General features: G+C 35.0%; 1 protein-coding gene across 2 annotated transcripts; it reads right to left on the bottom strand.

Moving 5' to 3' along the window:
• Positions 1-3,534: 3,534 nt before the first annotated feature.
• On the bottom strand, positions 3,535-5,947 carry LOC149563952 (UPF0496 protein At4g34320-like). Of its 2 annotated transcripts, XM_089827057.1 has the most exons (2): positions 3,957-5,947; positions 3,535-3,861 (listed from the first exon to the last, which is right to left on the bottom strand). In XM_089827057.1, the coding sequence occupies exons 1-2, from the start codon at positions 5,084-5,086 to the stop codon at positions 3,846-3,848; spliced, it is 1,146 nt and encodes a 381-aa protein (XP_089683183.1). In that variant the 5' UTR covers positions 5,087-5,947; the 3' UTR covers positions 3,535-3,845. The 2 variants fall into 2 exon arrangements, with proteins under 2 accessions (XP_089683183.1, XP_089683182.1); XM_089827056.1 differs by having other exon boundaries at positions 3,734-5,236.
• Between the last annotated feature and the right edge of the window lie 16,519 nt (positions 5,948-22,466).

Here is a 22,466-nt window from a genome sequence, read left to right on the forward strand (position 1 = left end):
AACACATATCAATTATCACTTATTATGTTTTAATTCATTAATTAATTGACTTAGTCAAATCCGTAAATTAGGAACTACTAACTAAATAATTGCTTAAATATGATATAAAATTCTTCATCGTATACATTTTTTTAAAATGATAGACAAATTTCAAACAAATAAATAACAATTAAAAAACAAATTGCCTCACGCCTAAGTCAACATTCAAATTAATTCCTAAATTGCGCCAACACGAATCTCAAATCATAAACTAATTAAAAGAGGAATATTCTCTTGTCAGATCAAACAAAAAGCAATTGCCACACTCCACGAAACAATCATATGACCCAACTTTGGATGCTCTGTTTATAACATTATATCAATAAAAGCGTGACGCGCACAATGAAACCGCTTTTCAGACAGAATTTGGTGACGCGGCACGCCCACGACCCATGAATAAAGCGTGACGCATATAATTTAGGAAAAACAATTCTCCGATAACAAAGGTAAACCTAATGAAACATTTTCATCATTGTGATTTGGCTTTTTTAAGCTTGAATCAATATAAGAAGATAAAACAAATTTTTAAATAAAATAAACAGTTAATAAGATCTGTCAGATCTCTACAGAGGCAGATGATGAAGACCCAGGAAATTAATCCGTTGGAGTAAATGCACCATTAATGTTCCCACTTTCTCTTTCTAATTAATTTTTCTAACAGACACTATTCTATTTCTAAAGTTTGAAAGTTGATTTATTTTTAAAATAATTTTTAATCAATAAAAACTTTTTTTCAATTGGCGGTTTCTATTTTCCTGGGATTTTATTTATTTTTTAATTTAAAAATAACAATTATAAAATATGTAGTAGTCTGTAAAAAGTTCTATAAAGGTCGCGGTCGCCATGAAAGGATTTATCGGGTGCCTAATTTGGAGGAAGGTTCAGGGCCGCCATAAGGTGCCCAATTTGCAATCCAGCATGAGCTCTTCAATTCTCTGGTAAAATTCCTCCACATAATCATTCGGCAACACAACATTTCGAGGGCACTGTCAAGGCGGTGCAAGACACAATTCCCCATGAAGGCTTCTCTGCTGCACTTCTTGGCAAACACTATCTTCTTCTCAAGCCCTCCCAAATCATTCCCAGTGTTGCTCTACAAGTTGCGATTAATTTTGGCCGGTAACAATATGCAGGTTACATGCGCAATTGATTCACCTGGGAGAATTTTATTGCAGCGGATCTGTCGATCAACTTGTGCCAGTATGGAAGGGAAGGGTTTCCCCATGGGAGCTTTGCACATTCGTATGTTGCAGTACTGAAAGGGCAAAACGTACTCATGAACCATCTGAACTATGCTTTCGGGATCTTCTTCCACAACAGAAGAATTATCCCGCACTGATGATTTGCTCATGGCTGCAGATCAGCCAAACTAACATACCCATGTCACTAAACTATGAAAACCCATCTAATCAATCACCCCGGGTTCGACTCTTTTGCACTCCAAAACACACCACAATGCTGCTGCAAGCTAAAAGCAGAGTTGAAAAGAAACCCCAATGGAAAGTGAAACTCTTTCCATCCGACGCGAGGCCTTTCTTATAGCCCCATTTTCTTCTCATCCATTCAAGGAAATTGCAAGATTAGGACAAAGTCCTACAAAACAATAAACTCGTCTCTGTCCAACTCAAACAGAGCAAACAAACCATGCATAATTCTCTCAATTCCCACCAAAATGTATGATTTTAAGTTCCCATTCCTGCCCACAACTCCTCGTGCTTTCAAATTGGATGGTGGGAATTCATCCCTACAACGGCGGAGGCACAGGATTGCTGCTACTGTTGGCGGCAGTTAGTTAATTGGCGGAAAAAAGAGGTGGTGGGGATTTGAGTTTTTTCTAATTAATTTCACTGTCGGATTTGTTGTTCTCTAAACGTTTCCAAACTGTGGTCCCACAGAAAATGAAATGGCTGTGAACATAAACTGGATCTTGAACGGAGCACAATGTGAAATGGTAGCTGGGTATGGAAGGAAGAAAAGCCAACTGCCGTGTCCACAGAATATTGTGACTGACAAGGCAACGAAAATTGGAACTTCATCATGTTGGTTTCATAATGTTAGTTTCAACTAAAATATTGATTAGGCTTTCAACTAGTCCTATAGTCCACTTTTTTTTTTTTTATTAATCTTTTTTTTTCATTATCATGTACAATTTTTTCACAAAAAAATTTTTATTTTCGTCTGTTCTTTTTTGTTTCAATTTGTAGGCAATCAAAATTTCGAACTATTTGTGTGTATACACGCACACAAGCAATGCAGTTTTATCATGTTTGTGAAAATTGGGGTGTAGTACTTTTTAATGATCTTAGTTTGGGATCCATCAATCTGTCTTACTCCAATTTTAGGACAAGGAATGGAAGATAGGGAGATTGTTCGACATGAACTTTTATTGTTGATTTATTATTTTTAAGTAGAACTTGTAGTTTTGTGTATTCATATAGTGAATATTTTTTTAAAGATTTAATATCCTCATAAAGAGGAATCTCTTTAAGTAATAAATAATATTTATTAATGTTTTTATTATTGAAAGAAGATCATAATTATAATGGTCATTTTCTTTTTCCTTTTAATTATAGTATCATACTATTATGAATGTAATAAAAATAAAAAAACTTTATGATTCATTTCATTTATACAAAAGTTAAATTTGATGGTAATATAATTAATATTTTCTTTTAAAATATAAAGAAATTGAGCTAATATATCTTTCCTCTCTTTTTTCAAAATATGATGTTCAAAAGATGAAGTTGAATAACTTATTTTGAATGAAAGATTATATTATGTATTTAAAAAATGACACAAAATGCACTTGCTAAAGTCATTTCGTTGAATCAGTTTTATCTCAATCTAGAATTTTGACATGTTTTAATATAACATACAAGATTGGTAGACTTCCAAATCACTTTAAGACTCTTTAGTTTTCAATTAAAAAATTGTGATACATTTACCTTATTCAATTTTTTACTTTAAAATTTTAGATATGTTCCATTTCCCACTCATACACATACCTCAATGTTAATTAATTCCTTTACATACCAAATAATTTCTGTAATCGCATTTTTTCTCATTTTGCAACACATTTTCTGCTACAACTGTGGTTTAAATGAATAGAACACACTACAATATTCTTGCTATGTTCATATTTTGTATAGAAGTTTACCAGTAAGAAAAGGCAGGGACTCAAGCTCTTGCAAAGCTCTTGTTAACACATTATTTTGCAAATAAGGAAAAACTTCTAATTCTTTCATATACAACTAATCACCACATAGAAATTTCCATTTGTTGAAAAAATTGCAGCACATTTGAAATTGAAGCCATTCAAACAAAAAAATGTCATCTACAAGCATTGACGAATTCTTCACACAATCTAACCAAGAAACAACTACATCGTAAAAATCACACTTTAAACTGGAGTTCATGCGTTCAGAAAATTAGATTATAAATTGGAGTGCACTGAACCCATTTAGAAATTTTGATGAAAAAAATCTCTACAAAATCTGGTCCAAAAATAACTGCATTATTCAATATTTATTCACTAAGTATGAAAATCTACAGTGTGGAATTCTGATCTGAAAATCGTATATCATTAACAAATCAGAATAATATGTTAAATCTGAAAATACAATGACTCTACTCCACCGAGTGTTCTCGGTCGAATTATTGCAGCTTTTTCAAAAACAAAGCCCAAACACCAATAAAAACTTCAAGCAACAAATTTTTTTTTCACAGTTTGAAACAATTGATTTTGTAAATATTCTGTTTCTTTTGTACCTTAAAGATTGGAAAACTGAATTTCGCCGCTCTTCATCTCATCCCGTGTCAGATCTGCAACAACAGGGTCTTATAGGTCCTCGGATAACCAGGGTTCGATTTCAGTGGAAGACAAATGCAAAGTTATTGAAATTTAGAAGCTAAATGACCTCTTTCGGGATGGCTTGATGATCTTGAGCACAACCAATGTCCTGGCCCGCTGAATGTCTCGACTGCAACGGTCCACATATTCAGAAAGTCTGTCGATCTCATCAATAAAACTCTGCTGCTTCTTCCTGATATCATTCATGACAACCTGCACAGCATCCTCGTCCTTCAACCCTAACTCCACGCTCCTCAGAATTGAGCTGATAGTTTCTTCGAGGCGGTCCACAAGAACCCTAATATTGTCAAGATCTTTGAGTGCCACAAATGTCCCCACATGCATTGCACTCATAAGCTCGCGCTGGCCTTTAATGGTGTCCTCGTATTTCTTCCAAAGATTATCAACCCATTTCCCCACAGAGCCGATGGGAATGGCGGCGGCGGCGGCAAGAGCCGACGCAACAGGCGGCGCGGCTATGGCTGCGGCCACCACAGAGCATATCAGAACAGCCGCAAATGCAGCAACAAAAATAACACTGGAAACCTTTTTCCATGCCTTGACATGCTTAAGCTTTTTGTCCAATTTGTGCCTTTTCGCATGGAGTTTTTCCAGCATCTCCATATGCCCTCTGTAGACTGATTCAAAACGCCGAATAAAATCTTCAGGAAAGGGATTTTCTGCGTTCTTGAAATTTACCAGCTCCTCGAGAATTTTCTTGTATTGCGTCTCTCCTGGAGGGGGTCCTCCGGGCGGAATGTGCTGTAAAGCAATCTGTATTATAAGCTGGTTGTCTCTGGCCCTTCTCAGGCAATTTTCAAGCATAGAACAGAAATCTAGTGTCCTCAAGCTGTTATTAAAATATTCTTCAACCAGTTCGAACAACTCCGGATTCTTCCAGACATCCTCCTTGTTTTGCAGAACAAGTTTCACAACTTCCTGATCCATTTCCAGTAAACAAGAGGTAACCTCCTTTAATGAATCCAAAGAAAGGCTCCGAACTTGCACGCCATTAGCCACAGCTCTCATAGCTTGCCCTGTGCGAGCCTGCACAACATTATCAAAATTCTTCACATCCGGATCAACCTTACAGGCCTCCTCGTAAGCGCTTAATTCAACAGTATACTTCGCTTTTGCTTCTAAATCTATATCCGGCATAGCTTTCTCCCCGGATCGCTTGCTCATTTGTCCTCCCATCTCCTTCCAAACCCTAGGAAAACAAATCAAACAATAGAAAACCTGAAACAAAATCCCAAGCTCAAATCAACTGTCTGTCACAACCAAACCCTGGCGTACAAATTATTATTGAAAACAAGAAAACTATCGCGTTTCTGTGCGCTTCTCTTCACAACCAGAGTTCAAACCCTCAAATGACCCCAAACCCTCACGGCCTCTGAACAAAAGTAAATGCAGGCTTTCAACAATATTGCCGTCAATTGAAGGCTCGTTTGAAAGAAACACGCTTCGTTAACCTCCGAAACATATAACCACAGCCGTAATGATAATCACAATGTTACATCCAGCAAATCTGCTGTCTTGCACGGATCATTGGAAATTTATAGTGAAATTAGAAAGTTTCCTGCAAGCAACGCCAAATTTATTCGACAAGTGACGCAACATCCAAAGTCCGAGTAAAATTGAACTTTTCAATTTTCCATCTGGAGCTTCTGATTGCATGGAAGAGGTTGCTTGCAGAGGAGGAATAAGTGACGAAGAAGTTTTTCCGTTAATCGCACTTAACAAATTTGACATTTCTTGACAAATTGAAAAGTTCTGTCTGTACGACACGATTCTGCTGGTTCAAACCTTTCTACAACCGAGTCATTCGGTCCCTGCGACCGACACCTGTGAGGTGAAGACTCAGACTCTACGCCGAACATTAACTGACACGTAATCTCTCCAAGCAAAACCACCGACGGGCCTTTATCTGAAGCAAAATCCTCGGGTGTTTCGCAGAACGGGAATTTATGTTGAATAAATGGGGTTGAGATAAAAGTTGGAATAAACTTTTTGTGTTTCGCAGAACGGGAATTTATGTGGAATAAATGGGGTTGAGATAAAAGTTGGAATAAACTTTTTGACATTAAGGAAGCAATTATAACTCTTAATGTGCCACTAAAGGAATCATTTGATATTTCCTTGCATAGTTTAGAATATATTCAAGAAAAGGAGATCTCATATGATTTAACTGCCACACATATTGGTCAAGCGTTTTTGCTTAATAAAATGGGTCACTTTTCTTGTTGGGGGAGAATCCTTATTGAGAGATTTAACAATCTTGTTAGTGAAGCTATTCATGCTCGCGTTGGCAAAGAACACCCACGCAAGGTTCGTTTTAACATAGCTAAGACTTATCTTCCATCGTCCCCTTCAATTTCGTGTGTCTAGGTGGCATGAAGTTTTCCTCCCTTAGTTATAGATATCACATATTTATATAAAATATTCAAATTTTATATTTTATATATATAGTTATTAGATTATTATTTTTGTGTTTTTAATTGAATAAAATTAAAATATACTAGATTAAAAAAAATCAATAGAGTACATTCTAAAATATGGGTTTAAGATTCAATCTTTGGTAGAAGAGGAGAGTCCAAAACATTTAGGGGCAAATGTAATAATGGTAGGAGAGAGGTGAATTTTAGATACTCTAAAAAAGGAAGGCTAGGTTTTTCTCTAGTATTGAACCATAAAGAGGAGAAGAAGAGAGAGGTCACTCATGTGGCCCTAAGGAGGTTAGAGAATTGCTAGAAAAATATAAGGATTCTATTGCTAGGGATGTCCCTGATTCTCTACCCCCTATAAGAGATATAAGCCACCAAATTGACCTTATACTAAGAGCAATACTTCCCAATAAGGCAACATATAAACTGACCTCACAACAGAATGAAGATGTAGCCAAACAAATCCAAGAGTTACTAGATAAAGGCATAAAAAGGAAGATCCTTAGCCCTTGTGTTATGCCCATTATTTTAGCACCCAAAAAAATGGAACTTGGAGGTTGTGTACATATTCTAGGGAAATCAATAGGATAACCATCAATATAGGTTTCATATACCTAGAATGGAGGATTTGATGGTGTGTTTAGTGGGGGCCTCTTACTTCTTCAAAATGAACTTAAAAAGTGGATGGCATTAGATTAGAATAAGAGAGGGGGATGAGTGAAAGATGACATTTAAAACCAGTGAGGGACTCTACAAGTGGCTTGTGATGCCATTTGGCTTGTCCAATACCCCTAGTACATTTATGAGGTTGATGAATGAAGTTTTACAAGACTTCACAGGCAAGTGTGTGGTGGTATATCTTGATGACATACTAATATATAGAAAGACTAAAGAAGAACAACTTAAGTGCTTAGATATGGTGGTGAAAAGATTGCATGAGCAGAAGTTGTAAACAAACCTCGAGAAGAATGAATTCATGAAACAAGAGTTGATTTAATTCAGATTTGTAATTTCCAAGGGGGATTTGAAGATGGATCCTTCAAATGTGGAGGTCATATTGTGTTGGCGTACCCTTAAAGTGCAAGTGAAGTGGGAAGTTTCCATAGCATAACAACATTCTATATGAAGTTTATCAAAAACTCTAGTCATAAATGTGCTCGTACACTAGAGACCATTTAAAGAGGAAAAAAAGGTGAAGTTTGCATGGACCAAGGAAACAAATCAAAGTTTTGAACTTTCAAGCACAGATTGGCCAATCATCCAATCCTAGTGTTACCTAATTTCAATAAGGTGTTCATGATTAAGTGCGATGAAAGTGCCCTAGCAATCGGTGTAGTATTAAGCCAAAAAGGAAGACTTGTAGCCTTCTCCAGTGGAAAGCCAACTAAAGTCAAGAGGAAGTATTCTTCATATGATCTAGAGCTTTATGCTATGGTTGAAGCTCTAAAAAAGTGGAGGCATTGTTTGCTTCCAAGAGAATTTACTATTTATACTTATAACCATGCCTTGAGTTTTTTAAATGGATAGGAAAATCTTAGTCACATGCACATGAAATGGGTGGATAGTCCTCAAGCCTACACTTTCACCATCAAGCACAAAAAAAGGTAGGTTAACAAGGAAGTAGGTGCTCTTGGCAAGAGGGTCTTAACAGTACATGAGGCACAACTGTAAGGCATGGGTGTTGAAGCACTAGAGCAGATGTTGTTGACCTTACAAGTCTCATTGGCATAAAGGTTGTAAGGAGTGTTATCATTGATGGGAAAAGTCATTGATTGGAAAAGTGCTTCACAACCACTTGAAGGAAGAAGAAAACACAAGGAGTTGTGACTACCAATAGAAGAGTAAACTGGTATGCACTTGTGTGCACCATGCCAACGTAAGAAGACAAGTATGCAAGTTGGTTGATCTAGGTCATCAATGAAGTGAGTCGCCATGGACATAACAGGACAGTAATGAGTAGAGTGGATGTGACATAAGAAAGGAGTGAAATGATGCAAGAAAGCAAGGACAAAGACTACTATTGGCTCATAGATGGACTGGCAGGGCTACTGGTCCAGACCCTAGGTGTAGGGGTCATGGGTTTCCTATGAAAAGACTAGGCATGGGATTCAAAATTTAAATTTGAAAATGAGCGAAATAATTTGGTTATGGGTAATTAAGCTTTGACATTACAAAATGAATATAAGCAACTAAAATCAAAAGAGAATAAGGTTGTTGAGGTTGTTTTCAAAGAGTTTGGTTATCAAAGAGTAGAGAACAGAGAGACACAAAGCCAAAACCAAGAAGTAGCAAAGAAAGAGGATACAATGACAGGTTGTTTCTGACAAACAAGAGGAGAGGTGAGACCAAATAACTCACTAGGTGAGCGAGGAGATCAATGCATCTTTGAAGATATGAAGCGAATATCTACATGGAAAGCTAGTGCCACATTTGAGGTCTAAATACATTAGTATGTTTTCTTACCACTGCATCTATTTGTAGCTCTTGACAGGACACGCTTCATGTGTAAAATTCTCTAACAAGATGTCTCTCATAAGGAGATTTCTTAATCCTCTAAGAAGGTACCTTTCACAAGCTTGTACAACCCTAATGGGTTATAGGCATTCCTAATAGGATGTGTTTCCAGATGAAACACTTGTAGCTCCTAACAGGGAAACTCTTTACATGCATTATAAGGGCTAGTGGGTATACCATCCCCACCATGGTTTTCACCCTCTAACCAAATGTTTCCACATAAACTATTACTGGTAAAATTGTAGTAACTTCATCCTTACACAGCTAAACTTTATGAGCTTTTACACATGTGTCATATACATCATGTCTTTCCTTCTTGTAAGTGCACATAAGCTCAAGTGCCTCCACTGAATTGTGCTAAACAAAATAAGTTGATTGTAGATTGTTTTGTTGATATTTACTTTGACATTTTTTTGAATAACTATGCTTCAAACTTATCTTTTCATTTTTCCTTCTCAAAGTAAGTTATATGTTTCCATAAATGAAAACTCTAACATATATCCTTATCCAAATTTACAACAATCTTCCCCGTTGGAATTTATGGCAATATATGGAAAAAAATTGGTTAAGTGTCTAAAATTGCAAAATCTCAAGATTTGTGAAATACTTCACAGGCCATAAAAATCTGAAAATGTGGATCATTTTTGTTCCTTTACCATATTTTACATATATTCTCCCCCTTATATTATATTCTAACTTATATCTCCCTTTACATTGTTATACTATGAATGCTAACTTTTTACATTTTTTCATACTAACACTCCCCCTTTGAAATTACTAACAAAGGTTTGTCAAAAAGATATCTACATGTCAAAGTTTGTTGTTCTACCTCGATTTGTTCATCATGTTGAATGGGTTAAAAGAAGTGTGATGCAATTTGCAAAGTCCTTTTTCAGTCTGGTGAATTTGTTGTCCCAATTTATAGGGAGAATATTTTTAGGATTATTTCTCTATTCAATTCAACTCATCATTGATCTGACTAATTTTCTGTTCAATTTTGAGGATATTTTCCTTTGGGTTCTTTAGCTCATCCAAAACATTCTCCAACTCATTTGTGTTGGAAATATAAATGGGAAAGTAAGTTTTGAGAGGGGGAGTGAATCAATACTTAAAATTTTCACCACAAAATAAATTCACCATTCATCCATCTCATAACTTATCCAATAAAATGAAATACATCTAACCATGCATCACATCCATAGCATAATGTAAATCAACACATAACACAAAATATTTTGGCTACCCAGAAACCCTTCAAGATGAAGGTAAAATTGGGGTGGAGACAAAACCCACAAATCTTCACTACTGCAGCATTAAAGTGTGGTCGGTTATGGCTACAAAGTTTTGATCATAATCTATGATCTACCATGTGAAAGGGCTACCCTATTAAAGGCTTACAAGACTATTAGGTCATACCTTGATTAAAGCATTTAAACTCACAACTAAGTAAGCACTCTATTAGGAGATTAAAAAAGTCTATTAGGACTACTCTATTAAGATATTTACCCTATATCACCTGTTGAAACAATATAACACCTGATCCTTTGATTGGCACTTTCTACTAGATAACACATCGCATCTTTGTTGGTTGTATCTTGGTCCTTCTAATTTAATTTCTCTTCTTAGACCCTTCACTACTTGTCTTCTCAACTAACTTTGTTCTTATACACTAGTTATGCATCTTTGATTCTTCACTTAAGCATCTTCTCCATCATGAAATGTACGAGAAGCTCAAAGTTCAGAAAGATTTCATCTATGTTTAATGGCAGAAGGATTTCAAGCAATATAGTTTTCTTTTGATCTTTAAATATGCCTATATATTTGTGGGATTATGGTTTGTGTTCAATAATGAATGAGATTGATCTCTTCTTTCTATAGAGTGATGCTTGTGGAGTGGCAGTTAGGACATACAATTTTGGTATAGCAAACTCTAAAGATTCACCTGTGTATAAGGAAGCTATTGAGTCTCAAGGATTATTTGAAGAGGCACCCGAAACACCTAAAACTTTGTAAGAGGTATGCAACTCAAAATTGAAAGAATAGAAAGTGATTTTACTATCTATATTTGTGATTATAGATTGCTAGAGAGTGGACATTGAGACTATTTTGAGTTTACTTATCAATGATAAGATCTTGGAAAAAATGAAGTCACTTGAGTGTCATGAACAAGGATGAGAACTATTCATTCATGTGTGTATTATACTATAATCATCTACCATAGATTCAATCAAGATGATCAATATCATAATCATATATGAATGATTCTTTAAATAAATTAGTTAATGAAATGAAAAATAAAATTATATTTACTAAAAATAAATAGTTAACAACATTTGAATAAATAAGAAAGTATGATTTAACTAAATGAATAACTATATAAAATAATAAATTAATGATATAAATATGATTAAACAATAACTCATTCCTTTGTAGATAAATGCATAAAACAATGATAACATAAAAAAAATTAAACTTCAGTGACTGGAAGAATAACACTAGCATCTGCTAAAATAACCCTTAAAAAGCTAAGATGATTGTGAAGAAAACTCAATTGTTTAAATAAATATATTAGAGATATTCGTGTTGGTAATTTCTCTCATAGCAGAATCCAGTAGTTGTTGCCAACTGGCCAGCAACACTCGAATCATATTTGATTCTGTCAATGCATATCTTTTACAACCAATTACATGAGCCATATGCATATTCGATTCCAGGTGCCTATAGAAACAATGGGCCATATCTAGTAGTTTTATCACCAACACTTGAAGCTATTGATTCAATTGATTGAGAACAAGATCCAACACTAGTTTCATAAAGGTTGTTAAGATTTTCATAAAGGTGGATTTCATCTTGTACAATTATTTCTATACCTTCTATGCTCAAATTTGATCAGATTTTGATTTGTCTAAAGGTTGACCTCAGGAGATATTTTTGAAGGAAATAGTGTTCTTTAGATGCAACTGATCTACAATGAGGGCTATTTTTTTTGGGATTTTGTTTTTTTACATAGAAGTTAGCTCTAGCTTTCCCTTGCACATCTTTTAATGCATTTTCCTCAACTTGTTTCAAATATGTTCTTCATGAAAGTATCATTATTTACCTTACTAATAAATGACAACTATACTAATTCAAATAATTCTTCTCCATCGCCCTTGCCTCTGAAACCTCAAATTAAGTTTCTTCTCTTCTCCCTTTAGACTTTTGGTGATCATATTCCTAATAATCCCCACAAGCTCAGTTGGTTGTTCATATTTCTCATTCATCATCTTAATCACCACTATACCTCCTTTCTCTTTGACTCATGGATCATTGGTATTCTCTAAGTTCTTCCACTCTACCTATCAATATACTTGATTTTTTTATGGCTATCCATAGACAGTTGTAGTACGTACAAAGAAGAGTTTTTCAAAAAAAAAAAATCTTGAAGATATTGATGCTAGGTAAATAAATCCCCAAGATTATATTCTAAATTGAATTTTTTATAAATTACTTTAGTTGACAACTAGATGGCAGTGACTCGCCTTCTACTACTGGTGCTTTAGCTCTTGCTACTTATCATATTTGTTTATCTTTGGATATGATAACTAAGGTTATCTCTTACTATATCAATGCCTAGCTTTACTCACCTTTTTAAGTGATATATTTGTACTTTTGGAAAGAATTTTTAATATTAATGCATGTTTCATAAAAAAAAACAAGTGCATATACAAGAAAAGGTCAACTAGCAACAACTACAGAATGAAAGCATGTAGAAGATCTGAAAAACAATATAGCAAACAATATCAAACCATGTTTGAATTTGATGGGCATCCATATGCTATTTCCAATATTATGTTAAGGTTATGATTAGCTCAGACTTTGATTTTTTGTGAATTTTGTATCATTTTAACACTTGATCATGTTTGATTCAAAGCTTTTCTAATATTAAGCTCATCATAATCATATGAAGAATCATTTTCAAGAAATTAGTTAATGTTGTCATGACTCTAACTTTTATAATTCTAATTGTGAGTCTTCTTAAATTGAATTGTGTTTGAGACTCTTTCAATTGAAGAATAGTTGAATACTTAGAATTAAATCATATTTGTAGTGATGCTAGAAGTAGAGAGATGAATGAGAAGTATGCGAGAGTGTTTGCATTATCTTCTAAGAATTTAAGGATAAACACAAGATGTTATGTAAATATTGTAATTTGTATAGTATCTTATTGCTTGGTTATCATTTCAACGATGAAAGGACTATGGCGTACTATGCGTATTCTATAGGGTTGTGCTTTTGTTTGAGGCTTTAAATATTGTTGCTCTTTTCCATTATTAATACATTCTTTGAATAAATTAGCTAAGTTTTCAATTCAAGTACTTAGCTTAGATCAAAAGAAGCACCTATTACTTGGAGCATGAGATACTCTATTCAATTTTACTTCTTATATTGCTTTCCAATAAGGTTGGCTTAGAGGGACATGTCTTGTTTTCTTCTCACCCTGTCTTATCATTTTATGCCAATTCTTGTTCAGGATCTACATTTCAGAGTGAGAAGTATCATTTGTGGTATGCAACAAGCCCTTACACTCTCCAATATAAGTAGTGATGATCAATAGCTTAGATTCTTTTTTGATACATAGCATACATAGAAATCATACCTCTTGCTTCAATGCCCCAAATGTTCACGTTGAGGTTGTTGAACAGTTCTAGAAAAAGAAAGCTTGGGTTCAAATACAACTACTTTAAGACAAAGCCAAAAAATCAATCTCACTAATAGAAAATAATCTCTAAGGCTCATCTTCTTGATAGAAATTTAGAAAGAACCAAACATAAATTTTCTAAAATCATTATACACAAGATAATCTCTCTCTCTCTCTCTCTCTCTCTCTCTCTCTCTCTCTCTCTCTCTCTCTCTCTCTCACACACACACACACACACACACACATACACACACACACACGCGCACACGCACACGCACACGCACACGCACACGCACACGCACACGCACACGCACGCACACACACACACACACACACACACACACACACACACACACACACACACACACACACACACACACACACACACACACACACACACATTTTGTTCAACATATTTATAGGATTTTATGGATCTTATTTTATAAGGAACAACTCTCCAAATATAAGTTTTTTTGACAACTATAACTACAGTCCAAACTATAATTACTTCCAATTATAGGATTTTCTAGATTTTATTTTATAGGTTAGAAATTGTTGAAAACAAATTGATAAAAGTATGATAAATGTGTTTCAATTATTGTTTTGTCACTAATGTCAATCTTGCTATTCGCTGGTAAGATAATTGCTTATATGATGTAAGTACTGTCATTTATTTTATTGATGAAGAGGCTTTGATCAAATGAGGTAACAATAGCACCTAGAGGAAAGGTTGAGTTATGATCTGAAAAGGAGTACAAGAATCAACTAAGACAATGATATCGTAGTGCATTGATAATCTACTTAAGGTTGCAAAGGTTGGTTACACTAAGCAAGTTTAGAAGAACAAGTTAAACAAAGTTATTTTGCCAAGCTTGACCAAGTGGACAATAGGTGTCTAGCAAAGTTAGTGCAAGTCGTGTAGAAAATTAGTTGGAGCCAAGAAAAAGTCTATTTTAGTGTATGTTGAGTAAAACAATTGATGTAGAGTAAAGTTTAGTTGATGCCAAGCACTAGTAAACTTTAGTTTGTGCTGAGTGATTTTACAAAGGATATCAAGAAATGAAGTATGTGTCAAGCATCAGAAGCTAGTTAATGTCAAGTGTTAGCATTATTTGAAAAGTCATGAATTCCATAGATCTAAACTGACAAGTTTATTTTCTTGGATTGTGTGAACCATGTGGAAGACAAGATTGATGAGCTGGTGGCACAAAATCCATGGTAAACCATTTTGAGGAAAATTCAAAGAGGATTGAAGGAGAAGTTTCTAGAAAGGGATGAAATAAAATAAGTAGTAGATTCATTGAATCCTACCTAATCTATCCTAACCCTAAATTGGACAATGGGGAATGAACAAAAAAAAATATTAATTCTCTATTTATAGGGATGGATGGTCAGAAGCAAAGGTTTTCATGTGCAAGAACCTAAGGAAGACAAAAACTCAAGGGTGTTGCTTCATTCAGTGACCTAAGTGAAGAGTATGCATTGGAAATTTAAGAAAGAATGCTCAAGGGTATGGATGCTTGAAGGGTGAACAGACTATCAAAGCTAAGGTGTGTGAAAACCAAGTAGAATGAAGGACTAAAATAAACATCTGTAATGTACAAATGGAGTTGTAAGTTGTTATCAAATCAAGCCTTACTGTTACTCGCTAATAATTGTATTAGTCTAGGGTAAATCCTTTGGATTAACATTGACCTAACAGTCATTTGCAAATCCTTTAACTAGGTGACATTCCAAGTGAATGGCCTAAAGTCCTTTAGCAAGGTTCATTCCTAACAGGGTAATTGAAATCCTTTAACTAGGTCACATTTGATAGTGTGCATTGTAACCTTTTATAGGGTTGACCTTTCATAGGGAATTACTTCAAAAGAGTGAGAAAGATTAGCATTTTACTAGTGATTTTTCCCAAATTGAGTTTCCATGTAAATCATTGTGTCAATTGTGTTATTGAATCTGTTATGTTTCATGTTTACATTTCTCCCAATTGATTTGACAATAACCTACAAGTTTTAAGTGATTGCATAATCTTAAGGATGCATGCAAGATGATAAATGTTTTATGGGTTCACTAAGCTGTGAAAAGTTTTAATAGTACATCTAGACCTTGGATAACTGATTCACCACCCCTCTTATTTATTCTAAAGTATTCAAACAATTGGTATCAAAGCCATTTGTTTAAGAGGACTAGTTTGAAGGTACTAGAAGCACAAAGCTCAAGATGTCAAAAAGAGGAGTACCCAAGCTTAATAGATATAAATTTCCTGTATGGAAAAGTCTGATGAAGCTACACCTTGGAGGACTTGGAGATCATGCACATTCTACATTATTGTTGAGCATGTTGATCCTGCTAGAGCCCTAACTACTAAGGATCTGCAAAAGGAGAAAGAACACAACCAGGAAATGTTGGAGATTGCCTCTACCCTAAGCTATGCTGAGTTTGATGATATCAAAAGTCTTAACGGTGCAAAGAAAATGTGGGATGCTCTACACACCATCTATGAAGGGGACAAGAATGTTCTAAGAGCCAAAGCTGAAAGTCTTAGAGGTAAGTTCGATGATATGAGAATGCAAGAGGGTGAGAACATTTCTCAATATTGCTCGAGGATAAAAGATGGTGTTAATGCAATAAGAAGAGCTACTGGTAAAATAGATGATGATATAGTACTAAGAAAAGTTTTGAGAACATTGCTACCCATCTATGCTATTAGAGTTTTTGCAATACAAGAACTAAGATGTGTACCAGGAAATGATCTAACTCTTGAAGGTCTGGTAGGTAGGTCCACTACTTTTGAGCTATCTAATTTTGATAATTACAAACCTAAAAATATTGAATCTGCTTTCAAAGCTAAGTTGTCATTGAAGAAATTTGATGAGAAGAAGAAGAAAAAGATAAAATATGTGTCTAGTGATAGTGATACAAATGAGAAGGATGCAAATCAACTTGAAGCACTACTGGAAAAGATATTTCACAAAGGAAACGGAAAGTTTAAAGGTAAATTATGTATCATTTGTTTCAATTGTAATGAGGTTGGTCATATTGCTGCTAGATGTCTAGAGAAGAAGAACTACAAAGGTGGTGACGAGTACCAAAGTAGAAGAGATGAAGACATCAAAGATTACAAAGAAAAAGGCAAGAAGTCTTGCTACATTGTTGAAGAGGAAACAAGAGATCAATCTTATGAACATGATGATGAAGTGGTGTCTATTGCAATGAAGGAAAAATCTGATGAAGATGAGGCAAATGCACTTGTGTCTTGTGTAAACAAGAATGACAGATGGATCATTGACAGTGGGTGTTCACATCACATGACTAGAGATAAAAGTAAATTCATTACCTTGAATTGTTGTGATGGAAATAGTATAAGATTTGGTGATGATACACCATGTTTGATAAAAGGAAAAGGTTCTATCAAACTCATAAAAAATACTTTATGTGAAAATGCTTCCTATGTTGAAGGACTTAACTATAATCTATTGAGTGTGTCACAACTGAATAATTCAAGATGTAAGGTTGAGTTTGAAAACAAGATTGCTAACATATATGATACTTATGAAAAATTGATTGGAAAGGGTGATGAAACTAGGAGTAATCTATTCTACCTTGATATAGAGGATGCTACTTATTTAATTGTAGAATTTGATGATGTGTAGCTATGACACAAGAGGTTATGTCATGTTAATTTTGATAACTTAGTTAGTATCAATAACATGAGAAGAGTTAGAAGTTTTCCTAAGTTGAAGAAGCCTGATAATATAATATGCAAACAATGTCAGTTAGGCAAGATGACTAAGTCAAGTTTTAAGAGTAAAACTCATACCTATAAAAGAATACTAGAGATTGTTTATACTTACTTGTGTGGACCAATTGAAGTGAAAAGCTGCAAAGGAGATAAGTACATTATGTTGCTTGTTGATGATTATTCTAGAATGATGACAGTTATGTTTCTGAAATAGAAATATGATGCTTTCCAAATGTTTAAGTGGTGCTTAGCAAGAGTTGAGAAGGAAACAAGTAAACGTTTGAAATGTTTGAGATCTGAAAAATGAGAAGAATTTACATCAAATGAGTTTGAGATGTTCTATAATGACAAAGGAATCAAAAGATAGACATCTGCTCCTAGAACCCCTCCATAAAATAGAATTGTTGAAAGGAGGAATAGGTCTGTAATAGACTATGCTAGGACACTCATGCTAGAGAAAAATGTTGCTTTTAAATACCAGAGAGAAGTTGTAAGTACAACTATCTATATCTTGAACTATGTACAAGTCAAGAAAGGTACTCATTCAACACCTTTGCAACTATGGTATGGATACTAACCCTATGTAAAATATTTTAAGGTATTTGGAAAAAAATTCTATATTCTCAAATATTTCAAGAATGGTAAACTAGATGCAAAAGTGAAGAAGGTATATTTCTAGGTTATTCCACAAGAAGTAAAGCTCATAAGTATTTAAATACTAACGTTAACAAAGTTGTGGAAAGTACAAATGTGAAATTTGATGAATATACAGAAGTATATGAGGCTAAAACTATGAAGGAACTAGAAGAATACAAATCATTTGTATACTTTTATGAAGGTATGCCTGTTGAAGAAGATGTTGCAAATTAAGCTACAAACCAACAACAAATTTTAGTGACTATCAAGTCACATACTATGAATGTCAAGTTGTATTCAGGATCCGAGCTACATTCAAGTGCCAAGTTACAGAATGAAATAAAGGCACATTCTGATTCTAAGATTAGTGTACATGAAAGAAATGCTTAAATACGTAACAAAGATGTACATAGTGACCCAAAATTTGAAAGACCAAATGAAGAAACTAGAGCATGTAATTTCTATTAGATTAGGTGAAAAACTAATCTTCCAAGAACACTTGCATGCATAACCCTATCACATGGAAAAAGCAAAGAACAGAAGCAAGAAAAAAATTATGGAGGCCAAAAAGCCAAAGACATCTTATGGACATGCAAAGAGAAATCTCTATTATGATCCAATAAGTGAAAAAATACAAAGAGGTGAATCCTTATAAAAGGAATCACGAAACCCTAACTAGGTTTGCGCATTATAATTAATATAAAATATTAATTATATGCACCTAAAAGAAAGCTTAAGAACTAGAGTAATAAACCACTTAATTAACTAAATCAAGATGATCTAATTAATAAGTGAAACAAAATAATTACTCCAACACCCCCCTTAAGCGAAGCTCGGGAGGAAGCTAACCTAGCATAGCTATGAAAGCAGGAAAATGGGTCCCGGCAACAAGGCCTGATCAGGTACCCAATACAAAGAAATGAACTAGATGAAGGAAATAAAGCCTCCAATCTAGGAAATGTCCCAAAGAAAGGAACAAGAAAGAGCATGAAGCATCTCTAAAGCATGAAGCTGCAAACACTGTCAGAAGAAACTGTTATAACCCCCACCGAAATAGTCCATGACCAGGTAGAGAAGACAAAGTCTGAAGAGTTGATCAATCAAAGAGGTGACCTCCAAAAGTAAGAATGAATGAGTGTCTATATAGTAGATGAACCATCTCATCGAAATGCATAGGTGCCTAGCCACTGCATCCGCCTAGTACATAGGAACAAAAATTGAATACGTAGATCACTCAATCGAACCAAGGAAGCAATAGAGCCAACAGGTGAACCCCCCTCCCCCCCCCCCCCCCCCCCCCCATAATGTTGAAGAGGGAGAGGGGTGACAGGAACACTGAAATGCAATGCCAAAAACATCTGCACGAAGAAGAATCAAGAACACCAACAGTGCAATAGAAGTACAAGCACAGGATAAAGGGCGATGTCACTGACACATAGCATGGGCTAATGTCGTGGAAGAAACATTCACTTGAGAAAGGTGGATGAGCACAAAATGGAAAAACATCATGACCCCCCATGGCACTTTATAACTGAGTGCGAGTACAAACAAACACAAGGTGTACAAGATCCCAATTATGCAAAAGTAGGCACTTTTTCTCAGTGCGTTTATAGAAAAAAGAATGCAATAGAAGAGAAGCATACAATGCTCAAAAGACAGAAAGAAGAGTGAGCCAAAAGAATAGAAGAAGAGATCCCAGGACCTGTAGAATCCAAGTAATCTGCTAAAGTGCGAAAGTGCAAAACTCAAAGAAGAAAGAACCTGGAGTCGAACCTGGATAAAATACCTTTGCAATTGAATAACTCATAGAACTAGCTTTCCAACAAAATCTGGCGAGCCCAAAAAAGAGTCCAGATGAGTGAGATATGCCTCCCGGAGTGCAAAATAGAACATCTAGCTTTGACTACCAAAATAGGCAACCAAACTACATCCAAACTCAAAAACACCTATACCATCATCTCCGTCTTGGAACCAGCTTTTTAGTGCATTTTTCAGATCAAAAAAATACGTCTGTATGCTCAAGTTATGGAGAAAAAACCAACAGGGCCTCTAAAAATGCAAGAAAAATTATTATTTTTTAAATAAAAAAATAATAATAAACAAAAAAAAATGCACCACCCCTTCACTTTCGGTAGAGTGGCGCATGGGCGGAGGGTGGGTGGAGGGTGCAGGTCATGCTGCCGCAGTGGTAGAGCCACGGTGGAGGGCAGGCGAGCGGTCGGGAGGTGCCACCGGTGGGTCATCGGGAGCCGCTATGGTCAGCGGGGCCGCCTGCGGTTTACCGCAGGCGATTACTGCCAACTGCTAGCAGTCTCGGTGATCGCTGGTAGTTTTCTTAAACAGCTATAGCAAAACAAGGTTGTTTTTAACTTTTTTTTGCGATTTTTAATATTTTTGCCACGTAACGCATGTAGGGAGTCGTATGGCCCTGTACGGTAAAAAAATTTGCCTCCCGGACCAATGTTGTCCAAAATGGACAAGTTTTATATGGATTATGTGGTTTTTGGGTGCTTTGAACGCAACAGTGATGTCCGTTTGAGCCCAAAGTGACTAGAAACAAAGGTCCCTCCTAAATTCACATAAAAACCTTCTGAAACCCTTGAAAAACTCCTGCTTCTGAAACACTTCAACAAAACACGAATAGCGAGCAGCAAGATGGCTCTGATAGCATGTTAGATTAGGTGAAAAACTAATCTTGCAAGAACACTTGCATGCATAACCCTGTCAAATGGAAAAAGCAAAGAACAGAAGCAAGAAAAAATTATGGAGGACAAAAAGCCAGAGACATCTTATGGACATGCAAATAGGAATCTCTATTATGATCCAATAAGTGAAAAAAATACAAAGAGGTGAATCCTTATAAAAGAAATCACGAAACCCTAACTAGGTTTGCGCATTATAATTAATATAAAATATTAATTATATGCACCTAAAAGCAAGCTTAAGAACTAGAGTAATAAACCACTTAATTAACTAAATCAAAATGATCTAATTAATAAGTGAAACAAAATAATTAATCTAACAATTTCCCCATCTTTTTAGCATCTCAATAGAGTTCTTAGCCTTTACATTCTCTAAAGGCTAAGAGGAGAAATAAGGAGAAATTGATTAAATTAATTTCTTATAAAGTCATTAAATAAATTAAAATTAAAAGGTGACTTTATATTTAATTAATTTAATTTTTTAGAAGTACAACTAATTATTGTATTGGAGAGGAGGAAGCTTCTAGAGAGAGCATTTTCTAAAAGTACAACTAATTATTTCCTTGGAAAGGAGGAAGATTCTAGAGAGTGCAATTAAATAATATTTTATTTTCTTCTGAATGGTGAGGGAAAAGAATAAATGGAGGCAATAGCTTCATTGCTAGGCATTTAATTATTGTCAATTGTATTTAATATGAACTTGGGAGAAGAAAATAAGGGTTTTTTATTTCAGTTAGCCATTGGAGAGCATCAATTCTTCAGTGTTGCAACTATTTGAGGTGGTGAAATATCCACTAAATTTGGCATTCAAGAGAGCTTCATTTAGGAGTTCTACTTGTGCTTAAAGTTAAGGAATGATAGAAGAGTTTGAAAAATATTGAAGGAATATCAAGTGCAGACATGAAGATTTATCTTTAGTAGCCATTAGAAATCTTTTTTTTCTTGCTACTATAGTACGTGTAAACAGTACCACACTACAGTAATTATGCTTGATTCTAATTGCAACTTTCATCTCCACCCTAGAAAACATTATTCTCAAGTTCCTCTTGCAACTATTTGTAGTTAGCATTTTAATCTGAGGTATATAATTTTGCTTTTGTAGGTGATAACTCAGTATCAGATTTGGCATTGTTGCATTCATTATTGTAAGCCCATTTATCTTGGAAAATTCATAACAATGTTGTACGTGGGAATGAATTCAATAAAGGAGATATATGCTACATACCATTTGTTTGATGAAATGTCCATCTAGTAGCATATATGATTAGCTTAATAATTGTATACCAATTGTTTGTCAAAATGTCAGTTGGTTGTAGGTATGTATTCCATATCTAGTTGCCTTGTATATGCATTGAAAATACCAAAAAGAACTGCACTTACATAGTAATTCATTGTAAGAGGTGTTGTAATGTCCTTTGTGAATATTCTAAATTTCTTAGCATAATTCAAACCATATCAAACAATGTAAAACACAAAAAATTCCAAAAAGAGAAAGACAACATACAAGTGTTTGACAATATTCCTTGAGCTAAAGTAAGTCAGTTTGGGTAAGGGATATTACATTGGTATTAGAGCTAAATCTTGCCATCCTGAGGGTTTAGAAATCACATGCAGCCACCTAGGGTTGGCTCTCACAAATTTTACACTCGTAGGCAAGATTTACTTGATAGGGAATAAGATTTGGATAGGTTGTCAGACACCATGGGTGACAGGCAAGAGTGTAGCCGACCAAGAGACAATAGGAATGAGGATCAAGAAACAAGGGAATTTTTTAGAGCAATTGTTACAAGACGAGAGTGGATGACTTAGGCTTTGTAGGCACTCACCACCATGGTTGAGTGCATGAACCCACAAGCCAAAT

This window comes from Cupressus sempervirens, chromosome 4 (genome assembly GCF_028749045.1).
Source record: "Cupressus sempervirens isolate cs-2001-9-10 chromosome 4, ASM2874904v1, whole genome shotgun sequence".
NCBI lineage: Eukaryota > Viridiplantae > Streptophyta > Pinopsida > Cupressales > Cupressaceae > Cupressus > Cupressus sempervirens.

Excerpts from the sequence above, each read along its gene's own strand:
- LOC149563952 (XM_089827057.1), bottom strand. The coding sequence starts at position 5,086 with ATGGGAGGACAAATGAGCAAGCGATCCGGGGAGAAAGCTATGCCGGAT.